Genomic DNA, 22408 nt, shown 5'->3' with positions numbered 1-22408 from the left:
GCTTGATGCCTTTATGTTATGGTTGTTTTGCATGTTAAGATGTCAACATGGACCACCATCATAAGTTAATTGGTCCTCACTTGTATCTATCAAAATCCCAAATGTCAGAGTTGAATATGTAATAGTATTTATGAAATTATGAAATTTTGGTTAACCCACGCATTGACTGACTGACTATATTAATCCTATGCTTGCCCTTCTAATCACAGGGAATAATTGTCCAACTTATTTTACAGACTCAGGACAACATTACTGTGAGATGGGACTTGGGTCTAAATAAAAAGAGGATTGCTTACTTCACCCTTCCCAAGACAGATTCAGGTCTGTATTTGGAGTTTATTATTATTGTCCATGATATACACTGAACAAAAATATAAACGCAACACTTTTGTTTTTGCTCCCATTATTCATGAGCTGAACTCAAAGATCTAAAACATTTTCTGTACACATAAAACACCCATTTCTCTCAGCTATTGTTCACAAATCTGTCTAAATTTGTGTTAGTGAGCACTTCTCCTTTGCTGACATAATCCATCCCACCTCACAGGTGTGGCATATCAAGATGCTGATTAGACAGTGTGACTATTGCACAGGTGTTCCTTAGGCAGGCCATAATAAAAGGCCTGTCTGAAATGTGCAGTTTTGCTGTATGGTGGGGGGTGGGGGTGGGGGGTCAGAAAAGCAGTCAGTATCTGGTGTGACCATCACTTGCCTCACACAGTGCAACACATCTCCTTCACATAGAGTTGATCAGCAGCCAAACGCCATCGAATGTGAGCATTTGTCCACTCAAGTCAGTTACGGTGATGAGCTGCAGTTAGTTTGAAACCCCGATGAGGATGAAGCATTCAGATGAGCTGATGATCCTGCAGCAGATGATCCTGAGACCGTTTCTGACAGTTTGTGCAGAAATTCTTTGGTTCTGCAAACCAAATGTTGCAGCAGCTGTCCAGGTGGCTGGTCTTGGACGATCTTGTAGGTGAACGTGCTGGATGTGGAGGTCCATCATGAGGTTCTGGTGTGGTTACGTGGTCTGCGGTTGTGAGGCCGGTTGGATGTACTTTCAAATTCTCAAACGCCTTTGGAGACGGCTTATGGTAGAGAAATGAACATTCAATTCGCAGACAACAGCTCTGTGGACATTCCTGCAGTCAGCATGTCAATTGCATGCTCCCTCAAAACCTGCAACATCTGTGGCATTATGATGTGTGATAAAACTGTACACTTTAGAGTGGCCTTTTATTGTGGCCAGCCTAAGGCACACCTGTGCAATAATCATGCTGTCTAACCAGCATCTTGATATGCCACACCTATGAGGTGGGATGGATTATCTTAGCAAAGGAGAAATTCTGATTAACACAAAATTCTGAACAATATTTAAGAGAAATGGGTCTTTTGTGTATGTAGAAAATGTTTTAGATCTTTGAGTTCAGTTCATGAAAAATAGGAGCACAAACAAAAGTGTTTATTTTTGTTCAGCGTATGAATGAAATGGTGCTTTTAGTCACTAGTAGTTTAATTAATGTTCTCTTCATGTTGTGTGGTGGTGTATGTGCTGTTTTGAAGACATGCGATTGATGCAGGGAGATGAAATTTGCCTGAGGTACAAAGGAGACTTGGCTCCTCTTTGGAAAGGCATCGGACACGTCATCAAAGTACCTGACAGTATCCTGACTGTTACACATACATTTTGCAAACATTTGATATGTGTTTAGCGCTTATATGTTATCTTTAAATTGTTTCAATTTAATGTTTATGCTTTTTTTTTTTTTTTGCCCTAATTGAAAATGTTTTTAAAATGGTAATCCAATGCAAAGTAGTGCCAGACTGATGTATCTAATGCTACATGCAGAGGAGATTGCCTTGTTCGGTTAATGTCGACAAGAGTTCTCGCTGACTTATTTAAAAAATAAATAAATAAATACGAGCTGTGTATTTTTATTGTAAACATAGCTTTACAATACTAGGTAGATAGATATTTAAATAAACTCTTAATTCACATCAGAAACAAAACCAGATGCTGCCTGTTTAGAAAAACATAACATTTGGCTGCTTTTGAGGTAATGAAAATGTGACGGTTGTAGATTACACTTTCAAGGCACTTAAGCAGTGTAAGTGATCTTCTTAATACTCTGCATAAAATCATCTTTACCTGAAACAGGTGAGATTTAGGACTACGGTCACAAGATTTCATAAAACTGCCATTTATCCGAAAAGGTTCTGCCTTTTTGCTTTTTCCTTGACTTACTAGACTATGGTGATGAGATTGCCATAGAGTTGAGGAGCAGCGCTGGAGCGCCAGTGGAAGTCCCACACAACTTTCAAGTCGACTTTGTGTGGAAGTCCACGTCCTTTGACAGGTATTCTGAAAGATGTGCACAAACTTGAGCCTATAATGGACAACTTCATAATTCATTTTTTAAAAAAAGGGGGTGGGGAGCTACATATGTTTGCCTGAAACTATGGCTAGGTTATTTTTTTTATTAAAAGAAGCAACTCTCAAGTAGTTCATAGTAGCACAACATCAACTTTGTAGATGCAGTTTCAGTATCTTGTATGTGACGAATTGCACATGAAGATGGTCTGGTGATGCCAACTAAGGGAGGAAGTGCAAAAACTCTATTCCATCAACTGAAAAGGTACCTTATTTTAGTAAGCTAACTTGTTTGTAAGTAAAGCATGTTTAAACACTTAAATGTTTGTTCTGTTTTATTTTTGTAAACTATTTTTAAACTTTTAACTAATAGTCTGGTGTTTCAGTTATCAGGATACTGGCAGCGATATTAAATTATATCTAATATTTTATCCCCATTGTTTTTTTTTTGTTTTTTTTTTGGCCAATATTACTCAGCCCGATATTAAATGCACCTTTTACAAATGTGTTGTAAGATTAACTTATGTAAAAGAATATACTTTTGGATTTTGGCCAAAGCAGAACTCGGTCTAGTCTGCTTGAGGTTTCTTCTGATAACCAAAAATGTCTGAGGGAGTTTTTCCCCTTACAGCTGATGGCTTTTGCTGTTGCTCATGGGGTGGGTAAGTTTTAAAGCTTACTTGTGTATAGCGCCTTGGGGATGATTTGCATTGTGATTTGGCGCTGTATAAATAAATTGAATCAATTTTAATTTACATGTAAAGAGTTTGCATGACCTACTTTTCAACTCATTTGACATTACACGACCTCCATACTCAAACCCTAACAAATGCTTATTTACCGGCAATGGTGCCAGATGCAGACACAAGTCACAATTTAAAAACTGTCTTTAAGATAGCAGAGAGTGATATAAACAGAAAGTTGTTGATTGGTGGTATTGACTCCTGTTCTTTGTCAGTGATAGATTTTGACAGTGTAAATTGGCCAAGGGTCAAATTTGGAGACTTTTTTTTTTATCTTGTTCTGGAAACGTGTTTCTACACAGAGAAGGAAATGGTTTACAAGGCCTTGGAATATTTTACAACTGGATGGGTAGTTGACATCAAAACCAAAAGTATTGGCGAGGGCAGAGACTTAGTGTTTACAAGGGTAAGTTCATGTATTGATAGATTATTTTGTGTATCGAAAATTGTAACAGTGCATTACTGTTCTTTGGAAGGTAGCATAAAGCAACTAACTAACAACCATCATGTCCACTTGTGAATTACACATTTTGTCATATAAAATAGGTTTGGGGATGTTTAAAAATATTGTTTTTTATCAATTTTGTTTGGTTTTTAGATGAATCGTTCAATAAGGATAAGCGTTGCTCCTGTCAAGACGTGAGTCTCCCCCCTGGAGATTAGCACGAGAGATGTTAGCTAGACATTTCTTCTTTTCTTGATTAGTTCCTCTGTCTGATGACCCCAATTCATAATGAGTGATGGCACTCTGATAACTATGGATTTTTTTTTTTTTTTTTTTTTTCCCCCCCCCTGGCTCCAGTCTACCTTAACTGTCTGCCTTACACCAACAGTGCGGGGGCCAGTCATGGCACCATGCAGCTCTGCTATGAATAATGACCTCACGTGGAATCTGTCTGTAGTTATTTGTTGAATTTCTGTGGTTGATTGAGCAAATGTGCACATGCGTATCTGTATATATTAAAGTGATGTATGTCGTGCCTGTTTAAACTTAAAATTATGGCTGTCAAAATAGCACATTAATTATGTTCAATTAATTACAACTCCTATAATGCTTTAATTTTTTAAAATCTCGATTAAACACACTTTGATCCTTTTTGTTTTAACGTCACTGATTTGGTCTGTAAATGTGTTTTTGAGAGCAGTAACTGGTTTGGATGTCCATGCCTTTGGACAGAGTAGAACTGTTTTGTTTTTTTTTTTAAATGTAGAAGGAATGAAAAATAACACTGTGAGCATGTGTATGGCGCATGGATTACCTTTATGTGGTACTCCGACATGAGGAATAAAAGAGCCTCATTAATGTTCTGGTCAGCAACAGATGTAGGTGTTAAACCCCAAAATGTGACTGGTTTGGGGTTTGACTGGGACGGTACGCCTCTGAAACAGTAACGCAGGTGTCAAACTCAGGGAGGAAACCTCTCCTGGAGACTCCGGTAAAGTTAGAAAAATATTCACAGATTCGAAGTTCGTGACTCAATAAATCTTAAGAGAAATGTGGTAGAAAAACAAACACTAGTTTCTAACCTCAGGAAGGTAGACAATGAACTACAACCATTATTTTGGATCAGTATGAGCCGTCCTCTGAGCTGGAAAAATAACATTGATCTGAAAGAGCAGGTGGCTGAGAAACGGAAGTGTAGGGACCGTCATAAAATGCAAAAATGAAAAGAGACACCAGAAAAATATTCAATAAGTTCATTGGTATAAGATGTGGTGTCACCTAAATCACTGAACACATAGTCTCCTCCTGGTTATAATACACTACTCGGTTTGGAAAAATGCCTTTTTGAAAAAATTAAGGGAATTTTTCATTGTTTAAATTTTCAATTGCATCATTGTTATAAGATGTAGTGACACAAACTCCACAGCACACATCAGTGATCTCCTGCTGGTTATACGACAGCACTCAGTTTGGAAAAAAGTCTTTGTGAAAATCTGTGTAGAATTTTTCATTGTGTATATTTTCAGTAGCGTCAATGTTACACAATGTAGTGACACAAAATTTACTGCACACATCCTGCTGGTTATGCTACAGGGGTGATATTTAATAATAATAATGTGATTAATTGCAAACCTTGTAATTATTATATATATATATTTTTTTTGCCTGGCAGCACTACTTAAAATATATTTAATAGTCTGTACACTGTGAAAGGGCACAATAATTATTGGCAATATTGAAATACCTTTCTAACAAAATAAGTAAATGAGATATTCCTAAAACGTGATGTTCCGTGTGTTGTGAAACATTGGTAAATTTTACTTTGATTCTGCACCAAGTTTCAATCTTGTTTCAAAGCTTCTGTGTCCTTTGTTTGTCCAGGATGCAGAGTGCCTTGAAGACTTTTGCTGTGGATGAGACTTCAGTGTCGGGGTACATCTACCACAAACTGCTGGGGCACGAAGTCGAGGATGTAGTCATCAAGTGCCAGCTGCCCAAGCGCTTCACTGCTCAAGGCCTGCCTGACCTCAACCACTCCCAGGTGAGACATTAATAATTAAACCAAGATTGTACAAGCAAGAGATTTTTGCAGCATGGTGTCAAAAATGTACAGATACGATCTCAGATAACATTTAGGACAAAGTGTCTGTCTCATACAACCATCTTTAGTTCCAAAATTGCCAAATATTTCTGGTATGAAGGTTGAGTTCAGCCTAATTACAAAGGCATTACATCATCTCCCTATATAGTTTGTTTGACAAGCAAAAATATCTCCACCCCGAGGTTCACGCCACTACCTTGATATAAAGGCTTTGAATGAAATTTGGAAACACAGTAATTTGTAAATAACAATAAGGGAAATTAAGTTGAGTTTCATGTCATTGTGAACCTTAACCTATGTGATTTAATTTTTTCCAGGTGTATGCTGTGAAGACAGTGCTACAGCGCCCCCTAAGTCTAATCCAGGGTCCTCCTGGTACAGGGAAGACTGTAACCTCTGCCACTATTGTCTACCACTTGGCTAGACAGGGCAATGGGTGAGAAAAATTAAAAGGGTTTCCTTTTATTAACTGGGTTTGGAATCTTTACACAACTGTAAAAACCACAAAGTATCATGATAGCAGCCCTTGATATTTATTTTAAACATGGATATTGGCCCATAATTCTGAGCATCTGACAGTGGGAATTAAACGGTCAGTTTCTTCTCAAGATCAGAGTACTGGCTGAAACCAAGTAATATCCAAATCTAGTATTTGACTGTAATACACAGCTGCAAAACAAAAGTTGAGCATTTTGTTTAAAATGAGTAAAGCTAATCATAATATTTGGCAATGACTTGAAGGTTGAATAAATAGTTCACATAGCCTAAATTGACCCCAGTGTAGTTAATGGTAGTGTTTCAACAGTAGCAGTTCCCATCTTACTGGGAATAATCATTGTTATTCATAACTTCCTGCCATGTTCAAATCTTGTTTGTACACGAGTTGGTTATGTGGTCTTTAACAGTTTGCAGACAATTGCAGCACTGTACATAGTATGCACTGATTTCACAGCTTACTGGGTTCTACCGTGTCAGCTTGCCCATGCATGTTTCTTTATGATTGAATTAGGGGTGTGCTATATCATATTACCCATTATAAACTGGGAGAATGTCTCCCCACCATAGGAATTTTTCATGCCATACATAGTGGAGAAAGTGCTTATATACTGTGCGTAAGATTCTTGCATGTGTAACGGGGGCATGCACAGCACAAGGCGATGTTTAAAATGTGGACCAGTAGTAAATTGTCAAAAGAGGCCCTTTCTCTGTTCTATGGCACTGCTTTAAGTTGTAATGATCAGACAGATTTGTTCCACTATGTCAAGCAAAAAACTCAGACCTGAGTAAGAGGAAAACCAAAAATTACATAATGAGAAACCATCATCAATTCAGCAAATTCCTATAAATCAAAAGAGAACTGGCAGTGTGTTTAGCCAGTTGCTTTCCTTTCGAGTGATGAAGTAAACACTGGAACAAATTGAGGCACTGCTGTATGATTTTGTGATATACTTGTGAATAAATTTATATTCAGATTTTTAGCCTACTTCATTGGTTTGAGCTGGATGCTGGATCATGCATAGAGAAACTCTCCGCATGGTCGAAATGTCCAAGTTGACGTTGCTTCCCGATGCAAGTGATTCTGTCCCTAACTAACTGCTCATTTCATACCACGCCATTCCAGTAGTACCCAGTACTTGGGGAAAACCTCTCTAAAATTTCAGGCCGAAAGCAGCGCAGTATTTGTGGAGAGGGTGAGGGTAAAATGTTTGATCTAAAACACCTGTCACACCTGGATGATTTAGCCAGTATATGCTAAGTGTATTAAAAACGCTGGCGTATGTCTAATAAGTTATAGTTAAGTTTTGTATTATTTAAGAGCACGTTGAAGCACGCTGATATACATCGTAATATGGCAAGTACATGGAAAAAATTTTGGACATGCACAGTATTTTCGACGTATGCCTGTGTATGACTCATATGTCCCGCATACACGGACCATAAGTTGTAGGTACGTTATGCAATTGACACGTTTCTTGTAAGTTACTCATAAGTTGAAATGCCTCCTTTGATTGGCTCAAAGCTGCAGTCATCATGCAGGTCAGCCTGTTACGAATATTTAAATGGTTCACACACGGCGTAAATATAAAGTCTTAATCTAACCTGTTACGTCGTTTCAGTTGGATTCATCATCGCAGCCTGGCGAAAACCTGTACACATAAAGCCTCCTGATTGTGGAAAACAACGTCTGAAAGTACTTTTGTTCCATGTCGTGGCTGAAGAAATGTAGCGTGTTAAAGAAGTCCTCTCATGTTTGTCTGCTCTCAGTGCGTTTCTCAACCTGAACCAGAGAACACAACAAAATGAACTTATTTTAAAAGCTGAAAGAGTCACAGTGCCTCATTCATTCACATCAGCATTTACCACAAGCATCAGTTGATTCTTCAGTATTCTGCATGCAATGAAAATCAATCCCATGATCCACAAAGACTAAAAAAAAAAAAAAGTTAAATTACTCTATTTGGCCTCCATGTGGAGAAGAGACACCGCATGACATCATACGCAAGCTCGTCAGTATATACGTGTTCTGCTAGCCAAACAAAAGGGTTCTGCCATGGTGGAAATGCAAACCAAGCCAGACGTAACCATTCTGACCCGTACCACACCATGCAGTCTGACCCAGATCACTCGGTGGAAACGGGGCTGTCAGCATACGCTGGCAAAATCTTAAGGTGTGACAGCTGCATTAACCTATTCAAGATATCCAGCATATTCAGCACATTTTTCCATATGTCTGCATATGCTGGCTACATCATCATGGTGTGACAGGGCCCTAATATCATTGACCTTGCCTACAAAGAAAGAAAGGAAGTTGTTATATTTCTGGGTTGGGAAAAAATAAAAACAACCCAGAACTGCAGGTCTTGCAGGAGTAACAATATTCCACCCTGTGACAGTCGCTTGATGGAGTGAATGCTGTTATTTATCCAGGAAGAGTACTTGTACATTTCATGTTTGACCATTTTGTCTCCACATGCTGGAGTGTGTTTTTTTTTTTTTTTTTTTTTGGCAGTATCACTTTTTTGGTCAGTATGACTGGATTTGTGGTTTCTTTTTTTTTTTTTTTTTTTCCTCTGCTGCACTGGTTGTTTTCTGTGTTGCTCTCCTTTGTGACCCTGGAATGTCTGAGGTCTGTCTGTCTCATTGCGGCTACACTTTGCAGTCTTGAAAAATGCACTGAATCAGGGATGTGGATTTCCATGGTTTAGTGTTGTAATGGATCACAGTTGATCCGTGATTCATATGCATGCATGCATGTGATTCATGTGAACAGTGGATTAATTGCAGAGTTTACATAAGTGTAATTTTATGTCGTGACGTGATTTTAAAGTAATGACTGCGTTAATTTTGATGCAGTTACAGTAAAAATCAGCATCTGAGTGGAAGAAATGCCCCAGCTCCACACTCAGTCTGTTTAAAAAAAAAAAAAAAAAAAAAAGTCTTGTGGAGAGACGAGCTCCCGCTGTAGCACACACATGCAGCCTGTGTTTCCTCATCCTCCTCACAGACAAACAGGTTCAAGCACTTCTGAATAAAAATGAATAACTAAATAATAATTTTAAAAAAATCCCCATTAACATTCAGGACAGTGTGTCTGTCTTCACTGTGCAGTCATCAAGACCAGGCACCTAAGTGGCTCTACTCTACTCTTTTCTACTCTCCTATTTTACTCTTCCTTTTTAGCTACTTAGATATACCTTTATATACTGGCATAGTTCCACCTTAGAATTGGAATATAATATATACGATATACCTTACTGAATTTTCATGAGCCCAGTGTACAGACTGTCACACTGAAAGCACGTGCACAGCCAATGTGGCTGGAAGGGGCCACAGTACCGCTGTCACCGACCAAACGGTCCCCTCTAAAAATTGGTCTGCCCTGCCTTCACTGCGCATGGATCATTTCGGAGCGTCAGCTGCGATCCACAGATTATCGCCTTGTTTCTGTTTAAAATGGCCTTATTTCTGCTTAAAACTGACTTTAGAATGATTTAAGAGGTTTTATTTTGTCATCTGATGGTTGATAATAACATTATGCCCTTTGATCGCTTTGGTTGTAGAGAGTCTGTCTCAGACGTGCTGCTGTCGACCCAAATGATGCATGCGCAGTGAAGGCAGGGCGGACCAATTTTTAGAAGGGACCATTCGGTCGGTGACGCCTCAAAACGAGTTATTGTTACTTACTGCTCATCAGCACCACTGATCTCAGTGTGTAGGATGAATGTACTTATCTAGACAGGGTATAAATAAATGTATTCTTGTTACCTTCTCACCAGACAATGTGACATCCTCATCTCTTCTTTAAAAAAAAAAAAAAAAAGCTGTAAACTCACTTTTGATCCTTTTCTTGCTTTTGTACTTTTCATGGTTTTGGCAAAGAGAATTTATTTATTTATTTTTTAAATTCACTAATACTGTTCATGTTGTATGTTAATATAGTAATTAAGTATTTTATTAAAAGAAAATCTGTAAAACATTGGACACCTTGTTTTCATTCAGGATCACAGGCAGAAGTTCCTTATTTTCATTACTCATTGAGTTATTGTTTATTATTGGTGCCATATCTCAGAATAATTAACTTGTGCTGATTCATAGCCTGTAATTCTAATATGGATGTCGGCTATGTGCCTTTATTTCTCTATTCAAATACTGAACAACTGTAGAAACATTACTTGCTGTAATCTTTCATATATTAGTTTGTGTATTTTTCTATTAGTGCATTTGAATATTGAAGAATGTTAAATACAGCGTGGATATGTTAACTGCTGTGCACATAGTAGGCCTACCGTTGGGGGCGGATGAATATTATATACTGGATTGTCACAATGTGTAACTTGGCTACATAAATAAATACTCAGACTGTGATATTTCACACAATTTTTTCAAATCTTCTCATGGAAGTCTCATGAAATGTCTTCACTTTATTGCTTTAAAATGCAGGAAAATGTGTTTCAGAGCATCGAGGGCCCTTCAGTTTATGAACCTTGGGTTTACTTCTCGTCTGATTTCTTTGTTACTGAATCACATCCCTGTGAATCCTTTGTGTTATGTTCACAGTCAGCACTCAACAACCCTCAACAAATCTGTTCTGTCCATTCAGTGATTCCAAAGACAAAATGTTTTAACCTTTAAGTAATTCTGTTGGCTTCCTGATGTGATTGAGCCACAATTTAATTTGCTTTACTGTGTAGTTGAAACCAAAGTTAAAATGCTTTTCTAGTGATGTACATTCAGTAAAATGAGGTATCAGCAGTAGCTGGCTGCAGTGACCAGCAAAGCTGTGCACAGCAGTTCTCTGCCATTGTTTCAGTTCACTGGTGCACTTCAACCTGAGCACCTCTTGCTCTGTGCAGTGACCCACTGTGCCTGTATAGTAGCTGCAGGAACTCTGGGGTGTGATGGAGCATTTCTAATGGCATCTCTAAACTATGTTTCTCTAGGGTTACAACAGTGATAAACAGTGGCTTGGGGTTAATCTAGATGGTAAAAATCTATGAAACATTCTTAGTTGGTCTGAAATCCTTCTTGGTTTGGCTTTGTGTTCTAACATGTAGTTGTACCTTATATTTCCCCAGGCCCGTGCTGGTGTGTGCTCCTAGTAACATTGCAGTTGACCAGCTGACAGAAAAGATCCACCAGACGGGACTTAAGGTGGTGAGACTGTGCGCCAAGAGCAGGGAGGCTATTGACTCCCCTGTATCCTTCCTGGCTCTGCACAACCAGACCCGTAACATGGACAGGTAACACGTAACTGGTTATATTTTGAAGCAGTTTTAAAACACAGGATCAGCCATTATGATTTTTTGAGCTCATTGTGTAGTTTAATATTTTGTTGTTCTAAATGCTTTTCTAAGGTATCTAGAATTTAGTAAGCCAACAAAAATGGCATTTATTGACAGATATTTTTCCTATTGAAGTCGTTTTAGTTTTGACAGTCATACAGCCCCCCCCCCCCCCGCCCCCCACACACAAAAATAACATAACAAACAAATTTATGTTACGGACTAATTTTCCCAATTAAATGATCTGAACCTGATGGACTGTTTGTAAAGGGGGAGGCTGGGGGTGGATTGACTAGCTATTCTTTGGAAAATGGATGCCAAAAATGCTTATTTTGCTTTTGTGTTTTGGACTTAAATGTCAAATTGATATATGGTAAAATTATGGATGGATGTTAAGAGAGCTTCATTTGTCAGGATTGTACCTCTGGTTACTTGATTCTCTGCTGCTGGCTGTAAGATCAGAAGGGTTATATTGAAATGCAGTCAGCCAGTCTGTCAGTCAAACATTCTTATTTCCACCAGAACTTGAAAAATTTTTTCTGATTTCTCAAATCAGACACCTCCAAAAAGTGCACCTCAGAAAAGCTCAGGTTTAAGCAAGATTAGGTTTCACCAACACCCTTTAAGAAAACCCAGTACAGTTTTCTGGACAGAGTATTGATTCTGCTCATGATAGCTTGGCCAAATTTGCCAGCTTTTTAACAAATTTGACCTTGGAAATCTCCTTTTTTTTTTTAAAGTATGAGCTTGCACTTTTTCACAACCATTCTGCCACAACAGCACACAAGTATTTGGTCCAATTACAGTGCTTCCAGCTTTTAATTTTGAAAGCAGAAATGCCAGTGTTACCTAAATGTCAGTGTAGTAGCATTGTTAGGACAGCAACATCTCTGGTTGTTTGTATTTGCAAATACATATCAGAGCACAGCCCTGTCTCCTAATCTGTATACAAATGTGATCATGCAAAAACAAGCAAATTTAATGTGCTAAAAAAAAATGCTATAACATACTTGTGGGGGCTGCTTACTGCACAAGTGTGGCTTCTCGTTACTTCTTAGTAGCAGTGAGCAATATTTTTGTCAGGATTGTTTCACGTTAATGTAATAAATGCTTCATACTTGTAGTATGCCAGAGCTTCAGAAGCTCCAGCAGCTGAAGGATGAGACCGGAGAGCTGTCCTCCTCAGACGAGAAGCGCTACAGAGCTCTGAGACGCACCGCGGAGAGGGAGCTGCTCATGGTACATACTAAATTCTGAATATGTTTTACCCAGGGTTCCCACAGGTCCTTCAAATAGAAATAGACATGGGTCATTGAAAGTGCTTGAATTTATTTGTGCAAGACATAAAGTTGTCTGTTTTTCTGCATACACTTGTCAGTGTCTCTACCCTTGGTTATTATGCAACCATACAGCAACATTAGACACCGTACAGAACTAGAAGTTCACAAGTAATGGTGGTGTGATGATCGTGCTACAGCTTAAGAAACCTATCAATCACAGCCATGTATGAATTGACTCGAGCACTGCAATCATTAAACAAGCGCAGAAATTGTCATTTTGATGTCATACTAGCAACGTTAAATAATCAGCACCTTTTACTGGACTTTCTGTGACTAGGAAAGAAGACTCTCTCTCTCTCTCTCTCTCTCTCGCCCTCACTCACTCACACACACACAGAGATAATAAAACTAAAGTTTTTTTGTTGTTTGTTCTGTTTACAATTTAACTGGAACAATGTCACATGACTACTGTCTCATTACAAGATGTCACTTTTCTGCTCTCCCTTTTCTGAATATTGCTCATCCACACATAGTGCAGCAGGTAACAGAATATTTACACCGGAATCCTGCAAATGGTGATACAAGCACCAAATTCGTCACAAATAGTTCTTAGACATTACTCTTTTGAATAAACTAACTGGCCACGTGAATTTTCAATGGGCAGCCAGGTAGGAGTCAGTGAAGAATTACACAGAGGTCAAAATTAAAAGATGCTCCAATCATATTGAAAACTATACCACATTATTTGTCTGATTATAAATATTCCAAAAAGGAATAGTTTGGAGTATCTATGACTGAATGTTACGGATTCATGGGGTAAAAACATCAAGAATGGTGACAAAGGTCAATTTCAGTTTGTACAGGGGTCAAAAGTTAAAGTTGGTCCAGTTTTGGTTAAAAAGTGGCGCAAATTAATAAAAAGTAAAGGTTGAACAATGTCGACGTCCATTGGATTGTACAATGTGACATATGTTACCATGTCACATGATAACATGACACATAATGCAAACTATTCCTTTTTAAAACCATATTCAACCAATAATTTACATCATGTTTTACCAAAATTCAAGAAACTTTAACTAGTGACCCCTGCACAAACTGAAAATTGACCTTTGTCGCCATTCTTGTTGTTTTTACCCCATAACTCCATAATATTCAGCCATAGATGGTTCAAACAATACCTGACTATGTAACAAATTTTTATTTTTGTTTTGTTCCTGGGTACACAGTGTGTTTTCCTAACCTGTTATGCCTTAAATAAATAGAAAATAGCTGTTATTCCACAGAAACTTTGCTTCTGTGATCAGGACAATGATATTTTGAAATTTGTCTGTTTTCAAGAATATTCTCGATTCGCCTTCACTACTACTGAGTAGTCTTCTAGAATATTCTTTAACTGCTAGAACTGTCCAGAATTTTCTAGAAGTTTCCAGAATTATCTAGAAATTTCAAGAAACTTTTAGAACTTTCTAGAACATTAAAAAAAAAAAAAATCAAAGTTTGTGCTGAATGTAGTCATTTTTCCATAGACTTTAGACATAAGCAGTCGAAATATAACACTTAGAAGCCAGGAACAAAAATTGTTACATAGTGTAATGTGGTATAGTTTTCAATATGATTGCAGCATTTCTAAATTTTGACCCCTGTGTAATTCTTCATTGACCCTACCTGGCCACCTGTTGAAAATTTCAGTGGCCAGTCAGTTTTTTCAAAAGAGCAATATCTAAGGAGTATTTGTGCCATATTTGGTTCTTGTATCACCATTTGCAGGATGAGTGCAGTGGATAACTGAAACGACAGAGTTCTGTGACTCGCAGGAGCTGGATAATAAAAATAATTTAAGCTGATGGCAAGCCCATACCAGAAGTTAAGACAATATGGAAAATACAAACAAACAAAAAGAAAATCTGCAGTGATCCTTACATTTGCTTTGACTTCTATTTAATTGCAGACAGTACAGTACTATATGGTTTGTATTTCTTAATGATGGATGTAAATGAAGTCCAATGCTGCGTTCACACCGGGCCTGACCAGATGCCACAAATTCGTGGGGGTCGCGTGGCAATGGACGCGCCACCATCGCCCAGTGTGTCGCTCTGCTTTTGCTGCGAAAATTCGCCCCGATGCATTATCAAATAGGAGGAGCTTCCATTCCGCTTGCCGGCTCCGGTTGTCAATCAAGTTAACATGACGGACCTTGATCACACGGAGCGAGTTGTTGTGGAAAGCTGACAAACGTCATAAGACGTTCCCAATTTGGGGAGTATCATTATTTGCTGCAGGAGCTGCGTCTGGATTACGGCCGCTTTCAGCGGTCCTTTTGCCTCTGCGGGACCCAGTTTGAGGACCTCCTGTCCCGTTCACGCGCGCACATGTAAACAGTAAAAAAAAAAAGAAACTCTGCTGCTTGCTGCGGGCTGCAGCTCGCTCTTTCCCAAAAACCTCTGTCATAATTATGTTTAGAAACCAGTCACCATTTGTTTTATTATACATCTGTGTAGTTAATAAGTAAAATAATCCTCATGGACGATTCGCGCGTGCACGTAAAAAGAAAAAAGAAACTCCGCTCCCCCTCCTGCGGGGCTGCTGCTCACTCCAAAAACTCTGTCATAATTGTGAAATAAAGGACAAAAGAGACATAAGTCCTGCTCACAGGCTGCTCGCTTTGCTTCATTCGCGTCCATCGCGTTGCACTGCATGACTTGGCGCCAAAACATTCCATAGCTGTCGCTCGCGTCGCGCCCGGTGTGAATGTATCCATCCCCTTCTTTGTCTCAAGAAAAATTGCTGTAAAAGTGATGAATTAATTATTAGATTTGGAATAAGTTTTCCCAGTCCTACCTTTTTTTGGAATGTGTTGCAGGCCATAAATGTAGGAATAGATATGTATTAACAAATGAATTGAAGGTGACCACACAAAACATAAAATGTCTTCGGTTCATTTGGTCTGCATTGAAATAGAAGTAAAAGTTAATGTAAGGATTACTGTGTTAGTCATGCTTTTGTTTTTGGGTTTTTTGTTTTTTTTGGAACTTAATTGAGTTACTGAGCTCATATTTCAAGTAATCCTTTGTTCCCATTCCTTTACTCACACAATACGTTATGCTGTTTAAAAAAACAAAACAAGAGATCACCATTTCTGCTCTCCATGTATATGTTATGCTGTTTAAAAAAACAAAACAAGAGATCACCATTTCTGCTCTCCATGTAATGCAGCACTGTTAAGAAATACTCACAAATTTAAGCCTCTCACTTCACTTGTTGTTTCTGAGCTTCCATTCTTTCTGCAGCTCTAATAGAATTGGTAAGAGTAGCCAGCTTTGCAATCCCATCTCAAACTATCACCATATTCGGTCCTTGAATTTGAGGGAATTGGACCTTGAAATTACTAAAAAGGTCCTTGAATTTGATGTTTAACAAGGTGTGGGACCCTGGACCTGTTTGGCACAAAATTGTTAACAGGCCTGAGTTTTAAAGCTTTTTTTTGCCACATCGTTAAATATTTGTTTTAACTTATTGGAGAGCTGAAGATTATTGGGTTAGTAATGTATTATTCTGCACATAAAGAGTGGTGAAATTGGAGACTGTTAGGTGGTGGGAGGGGAGAGTGTAGTTAGACAGCATCGGATGGTGGTTTGTAGGATGAGTAGAGCTCAGATAGAGAGTCCAAGCTCAACAAATGATCATATGTTGGAAGCTGAAGGAGGACTGTTGCGTGAAATTCAGTGAGCAGGTGAGAGAGGCAGTGGATGGAGGGGTACTGCAGATGTGGTGAGGGAGACAGCTAGAAATGTACCGGGTGTGACATCTGGAGAGTGGAAGGAAGATGTTCAGGAAATCATAAGGAGAAAGAAGTTTACCAAAAAGTATTGATAGTCAGAGGGAGCGAAAGTAGACAGGAGTACAAGAAGATGCGGTGTAAGGTGAAAAGAGAAGTGGCAAAAACTAAGGAAAAAGCATATAGTGAGTTGTACAAGAAGTTGAATAGTAAGGAAGGAGAAAAGGACTTGTACCGATTGGCCAAACAAAGGGACAGAGCTGGAAAGGATGTGCAGCAGCTTAGGGTGGTAAAAGATGTAGATGGTAATGTGCTGACAAGTGAAGAGAGTATGTTGAGAAGGTGGAGGGAATGTTTTGAGGAGCTAATGAATGAAGAAGATGAGAGCGAGAGAAAAGGCTGGATGATGTGTTAGTAAATCAGGAAGTGCAAGAGATTAGTAAGGATGAGGAGAGGGCAGCTATGAAGAGGATGAAGAGTGGAAAGGCAGTTGGTCCAGATGACATACCAGTGGAGGCATGGAAATGTCTAGGAGAGACGGCAGTAGAGTTTCTAACCACATTAATAAATCTTGTAAAGTGACAGGATGCCTGAGGAGTGGAGATGTAGTGTGCGGTTTTCTGTTTTTAAGGATAAGTGTGATGTGCAGAGCTGCAGTAACTACAGAGGCATAAGGTTCAGCCACAGTATTGTGGAAAAGAATAGTAGAACCTAGGCTTAGAAAACAAGTGAAGATCTGTGAGCAGTAATATTGTTTCATGCAGAGAAAGACCACCGCAGGTGCAATGTTTGCTCTGAGAGTGAGGATGGTGAAGTATAGAGGCCAGGTGGAGTTGCATTGTGTGTTCATGGATTTGCAGAAAACGTATAGACAGGAGGCCAAGGGAAGAGTTATGGTATTATATGAGGATGTCTGTAGTAGCAGAGAAGTACAGTAGTGTTCAGAAAATAGTAGTGTTATGTGACTAAAAAGATTAATCCAGGTTTTGAGTATATTTCTTATTGTTACATGGGAAACAAGGTACCAGTAGATTCTCACAAATCCAACAAGACCAAGCATTCATGATATGCACACTCTTAAGACTATGAAATTGGGCTATTAGTAAAAAAAAAAAAAAAAAAAAAAGTAGAAAAGGGGGTGTTCACAATAATAGTAGCATCTGCTGTTGATGCTACAAACTCAAATCTATTATGTTGAAACTGCTTTTTTAGCAATCCTGTGAATCACTAAACTAGTATTTAGTTCTATAACCACAGTTTTTTATGATTTCTTCACATCTGCGAGGCATTAATTTTGTTGGTTTGGAACCAAGTTTTTGCTCATTTACTAGTGTGCTTGGGGTCATTGTCTGGTTGAAACACCCATTTCAAGGGCATGTCCTCTTCAGCATAAAGCAACATGACCTTTTCAAGTATTTTGACATATCCAAACTGATCCATGATACCTGGTATGCAATATATAGGCCCAACACCATAGTAGGAGAAACATGCCCATATCATGATGCTTGCACCACCATGCTTTACTGTCGCACTGTGAACTGTGGCTTGAATTCAGAGTTTGGGGGTCCTCACAAACTGTCTGCGGCCCATGGACCCAAAAAGAACAATTTTACTCTCATCAGTCCACATAATATTCCTCCATTTCTCTTTAGGCCAGTTGATGTGTTCTTTGGCAAATTGTAACCTCTTCTGCACATGTCTTTTATTTAACAGAGGGACTTTGCCAGCTATGTTGTACAGCTTAGACAGTGGCACTAACAAAAAGACAGGAGGTGGAGGTGGCAGAGCTGAAGATGTTTTGATTCTCTTTGGGAGGGATGGACAGGATTATGAATTAACATCTCAAAGGGACAGCTCAGGTGGGACGGTTTGGAGACAGTCAGAGAGGAAACATTTAGATGGTTTGAACATGTGCAGAGGAGGGAGCCAGGGTCTATAGGGAGAAGGATGCTGAGGATGGAGAAAAGGGAGGCCAAAGAGGTTTATGATTGTGCTGAGGGAGGACATGCAGGTGGTTGGTGTGACAGAAGAAGATACAGAGGACAGGGTGAGATGGAAACGATTGATCTGCTGACGCGACCTGTAACTGGAGCATCTGAGAGAAGACAACATAAAGAGCAGTGATCCCTGCCCCCTCCCCCTTCCATTTTCAGAATGCTGACGTGATCTGTTGTACCTGTGTTGGAGCTGGGGATCCTCGTCTGGCCAAAATGCAGTTCCGCTCAATCCTCATTGATGAGAGCACCCAGGCCACTGAACCAGAATGCATGGTACCTGTCGTTTTGGGGGCCAAGCAGGTAACACAGCAATACTGCTTCTGTACACGTTGTGATGCTTAAGTACTAAAACAATAACTGGTTCTTGTTTTATTGTACCACAAAACCTGTCGGTAGGTTTTAAAGGTATGTTTTAATTTAAAAATGAAATAAAAGAATGTCGCATTTGCACCATTTTATTATGGGCAGAAACTGTAATAACAGAAATTATCATCAGGTTTTCACATTTTTGATTGTTCTTCAACTAATGTGCCAGGAAAAAGAACTATCATATTTTCCCAGAGTATCTCACTTTGTTTTTATTACTAGTTTGAGAGGCCCTACAGTCCGGAGAGGCCCTTATAGTCCGGTGCAACTTATATACTAAAAAAACAAAAAAAAACAAAACAGAAACACAATTTATTACAGTGGAAACAAGAAACATTAAACTGCCTTAAAAAAAAAAAAAATCAAGAGGTGGAAACTTCCTAACGGGGTTCAGTTGCATTCAGAAGGCATTTAAAACAGTTGGGTCACACTTCAAACATTCTTTATAGGTGCAATCGTGATGGCGCCACTGCGTACTTTGAGATTTTCCTCATGTTGAGCTCCAGAGGTAAAATATAATTTGCAGTCATACTCATTTCAAGCAAATGAATATGAATAAATGTCTATCAAACAGCAAAGGGCATTGTGAAATGAAACAAACAGCTGATTTGAACATCTGTTCCCTCGCACCGCAGTGTACGGCGGAGCGAAACACACAATAAATCCCACAGTGATCTGATTTAATCTCAACTCACCTTTTTGTTGAACCACTGTCAGTCACTTCAAGAAATCTTGCGCACAAAAAATTAATCCACAAAGATAAGTCCGTGCTGGGCTCAAAACGCTCGGCCCACGTGTGATAATCCACCGTTAATCATTAAATGATGAAGCAGAAATTCACAATCTGGAGACTCAAATAAAATCCAGTCCATCATACCATCATAAAACGTTGTCCCAAACACTGAGGTTAATATAAAAATACAGGGGCTAGCTTCTTCTACTCCCAAATTTGTAGCATCAAGAATAAGAATGACAAGAAAGATGATGAACACACATGCATAAAAAGCTTTGTTCTTTGTTCTTAAGAAATAACACTTTTTAACTGGAACACCACACTTTTGGGGAAAAGGGACTTTGTTTGCTCTTTTAAGAACATCAAGAAAACTGAGGGTGAGGTTATTAATAAACGTTTAATTGCATTACATGTATACCTCACATATCTGTTCAGTGACTTAAAGCAGTCTACTTGCAGTTTGCACTTCTAACACAAAAAAAAAACATTAATTAGCTCTTAGCTACTGATTGCTAAAGCAGTGTTTGTGTTACTAATCAGTGATGAAAGTTTTCCGGAAATGGAAATCTGGGTTTTTACTCATGTGGTGAATGTTTCAGGGTTATTTTGACACCATACATTAGAATCCATCCATTCATTCAGTTCCACGCCCAGCAGTTGGTGGCTGTAATGCATCATGTTGGTTTGCAAGCCGCCAGTAAACTCCACAGAAGGTTTATTTTTGTTTTGGACTTGGGAGTTTAGTATTAAGTTATATTTTTGGGGACTGCACAGTGGTTCTTCTAACGGTTTACTTTGTTGTGGACATTAAAAGTTACAAGCTGCGTTTTTCCAACAGTAATCATACATTAAGTGGAGCTAACCAGTAAAGCTTCCAGCTGCTAAAAATGCTAATTCCATTAGCATTCAGACGAGCGTTTAACTGTCAGTCTGCGAATCATAACCACAAGATTGCGTTTGAGCAACGGACAAAGTTTGTCTGAGGTCAGTGAGTAAAAATAATATGTAACGTTAGTGCTCTGCTGAAGTTTATCAGCAAATTAGCTTTTAGCTGCAGGATGTTGAATCAATCACTGTCAAGCTGAGTGTTCAACCTATTTTTATTTTTACCAAATTAAGCTACACTGTTTAATTGTTACTGCCATAACTACAAGAAAAGACTCAACTTTAAATAACTTATTTTTTTAATTTAAATTTTTTTAAACTATCAAGTTATCAAAGGAAACAGCACAGTGCTGTTTCATATTTCTTTATATTTTAAGAAATATATTTCTTGTTCCACATCAGAAACATTTAAACAATTGCTGAATGAATGACTGAATTTACCATTACTACATGTACACATTATTATTCATGCTATTTTATTTGTCTAAAAATAAATGCCCAAGGTTCCTTATAATGTTAATCAAGAAATTATCCTAACAGATAAGTTATGGTTTTAATTTACAGATGAATCTTTTTTTAATTAAAACTATTTTAATTAGAAGTTTTCTAATGTAAGAAAACTTTTTTAACTTCAAAATGTACAGTAATTACGAATTAATCTTGAAGTAAAAACACATTTGTAAGGATTTTAAGGTGGCCAAGAATGTGAAAACTGAGATTATTAATAGCTACAAAACTCTTGCCAAAACTAGGAAAACTCAGAAGTGGGTGAAAGGTGAACAAGTTGATGCATTAATATGCCATAAATATTCTTGTTGTTCCATTTGAATTGATACTGAGAATGATTATTTTTGAGTTCTTTGAATTGACATTTACTGTGTACTTTTTTTTTTGTTTTATTTTTTTTAAGGGTGGTAGCACAATACAAGTTGTATGAAAAGATAAAGGTGAAAAAATTGACCTGACCCAACAAAAATTACATTTTTTTGGAGATTTGTTTTGGTGAGTAAATAGACCTGAAAATGCACCAGAGAACCCCCCAGACCCCCCACCAGGGACTTTAGGCTTTTTGCCCTTGCCAAAAATTGTCAGGTTTTTTTTTTCCCCATGGCCCACTTTCATCACTGCTAATAGATTAATAATGCACCTGGTTAATTTTTGCAGGTAAACCTCACATATGATTATCTGTACAATGGCTTAAATAAGCAGTTTACTCACATTTTGTGCCTCAACATTAATTAGCTTGTTAGCTGTGCTCCTTATAAATAAATGTGTGCCTTATGAATCAATAATGCTGTGATTAAATAAATTTTTCCCTTTTTTTGCATGAAGTGGCAAATGCGACTTATACTCTTGTGTGACTTATACCAGTTTGCTTACTCTTAAAGACACATTTCTGGACAGATATGGCTTATACTCTGGAAGATGCGATAAACCTGAGCTGAAAGGTGAATGTTTTTCATACAGTTGACAAAATTTTGACTCATTTTGGCAAACAGTAAAAATAATGTAACTGTAACAAATGTTTGTGTTGGCAACTGACACAGCAGATATTTGAGTTAATTCAAGGAGTTTAACAAAAATATCACATTAACCATTTAGGAATTCTAGACAGTTGTATACATTGTGCCTCAATTTTCAGAGCTCATGGATAATTGGGCAAAAGAAATATAGGGATTATTTTTCATACAAGTCAACACTTTTATAGGCATTTTTCAACAGACAAGTAAATGGATGGTTTCATGAATGTTTCCAAATCAATAAGTCTAAGACTTCATTTACATTAACCATTAAATCCAAACAGAACAGTACTGGAGATGCACAAATATATTAGGGAAATATCTCTATTCACCTATAAAGGTTAAAAAGTTAACACATTTTCCAACATATTAAGGCGCACCTATCCAAAATTGTGTCTTTAAG

General features: G+C 38.2%; 1 protein-coding gene across 1 annotated transcript in view; it reads left to right on the top strand.

Annotated features, from left to right (window-relative positions):
* Positions 1-22408, top strand: part of LOC117521507 (regulator of nonsense transcripts 1) — a 53824-nt gene that overhangs the window by 16182 nt on the left and 15234 nt on the right. The window contains exons 7-14 of the mRNA XM_034182822.1: positions 237-321; positions 1567-1665; positions 2252-2360; positions 5444-5603; positions 5981-6099; positions 11240-11404; positions 12571-12685; positions 18658-18801. Coding sequence (XP_034038713.1) covers positions 237-321; positions 1567-1665; positions 2252-2360; positions 5444-5603; positions 5981-6099; positions 11240-11404; positions 12571-12685; positions 18658-18801 — 996 coding nt within the window. The remainder of the gene's footprint in view (positions 1-236; positions 322-1566; positions 1666-2251; positions 2361-5443; positions 5604-5980; positions 6100-11239; positions 11405-12570; positions 12686-18657; positions 18802-22408) is intronic.

Source organism: Thalassophryne amazonica, chromosome 12 (assembly GCF_902500255.1).
Source record: "Thalassophryne amazonica chromosome 12, fThaAma1.1, whole genome shotgun sequence".
NCBI classification, from domain to species: domain Eukaryota; kingdom Metazoa; phylum Chordata; class Actinopteri; order Batrachoidiformes; family Batrachoididae; genus Thalassophryne; species Thalassophryne amazonica.
This window is presented reverse-complemented; position numbering and strand designations above follow the sequence as displayed.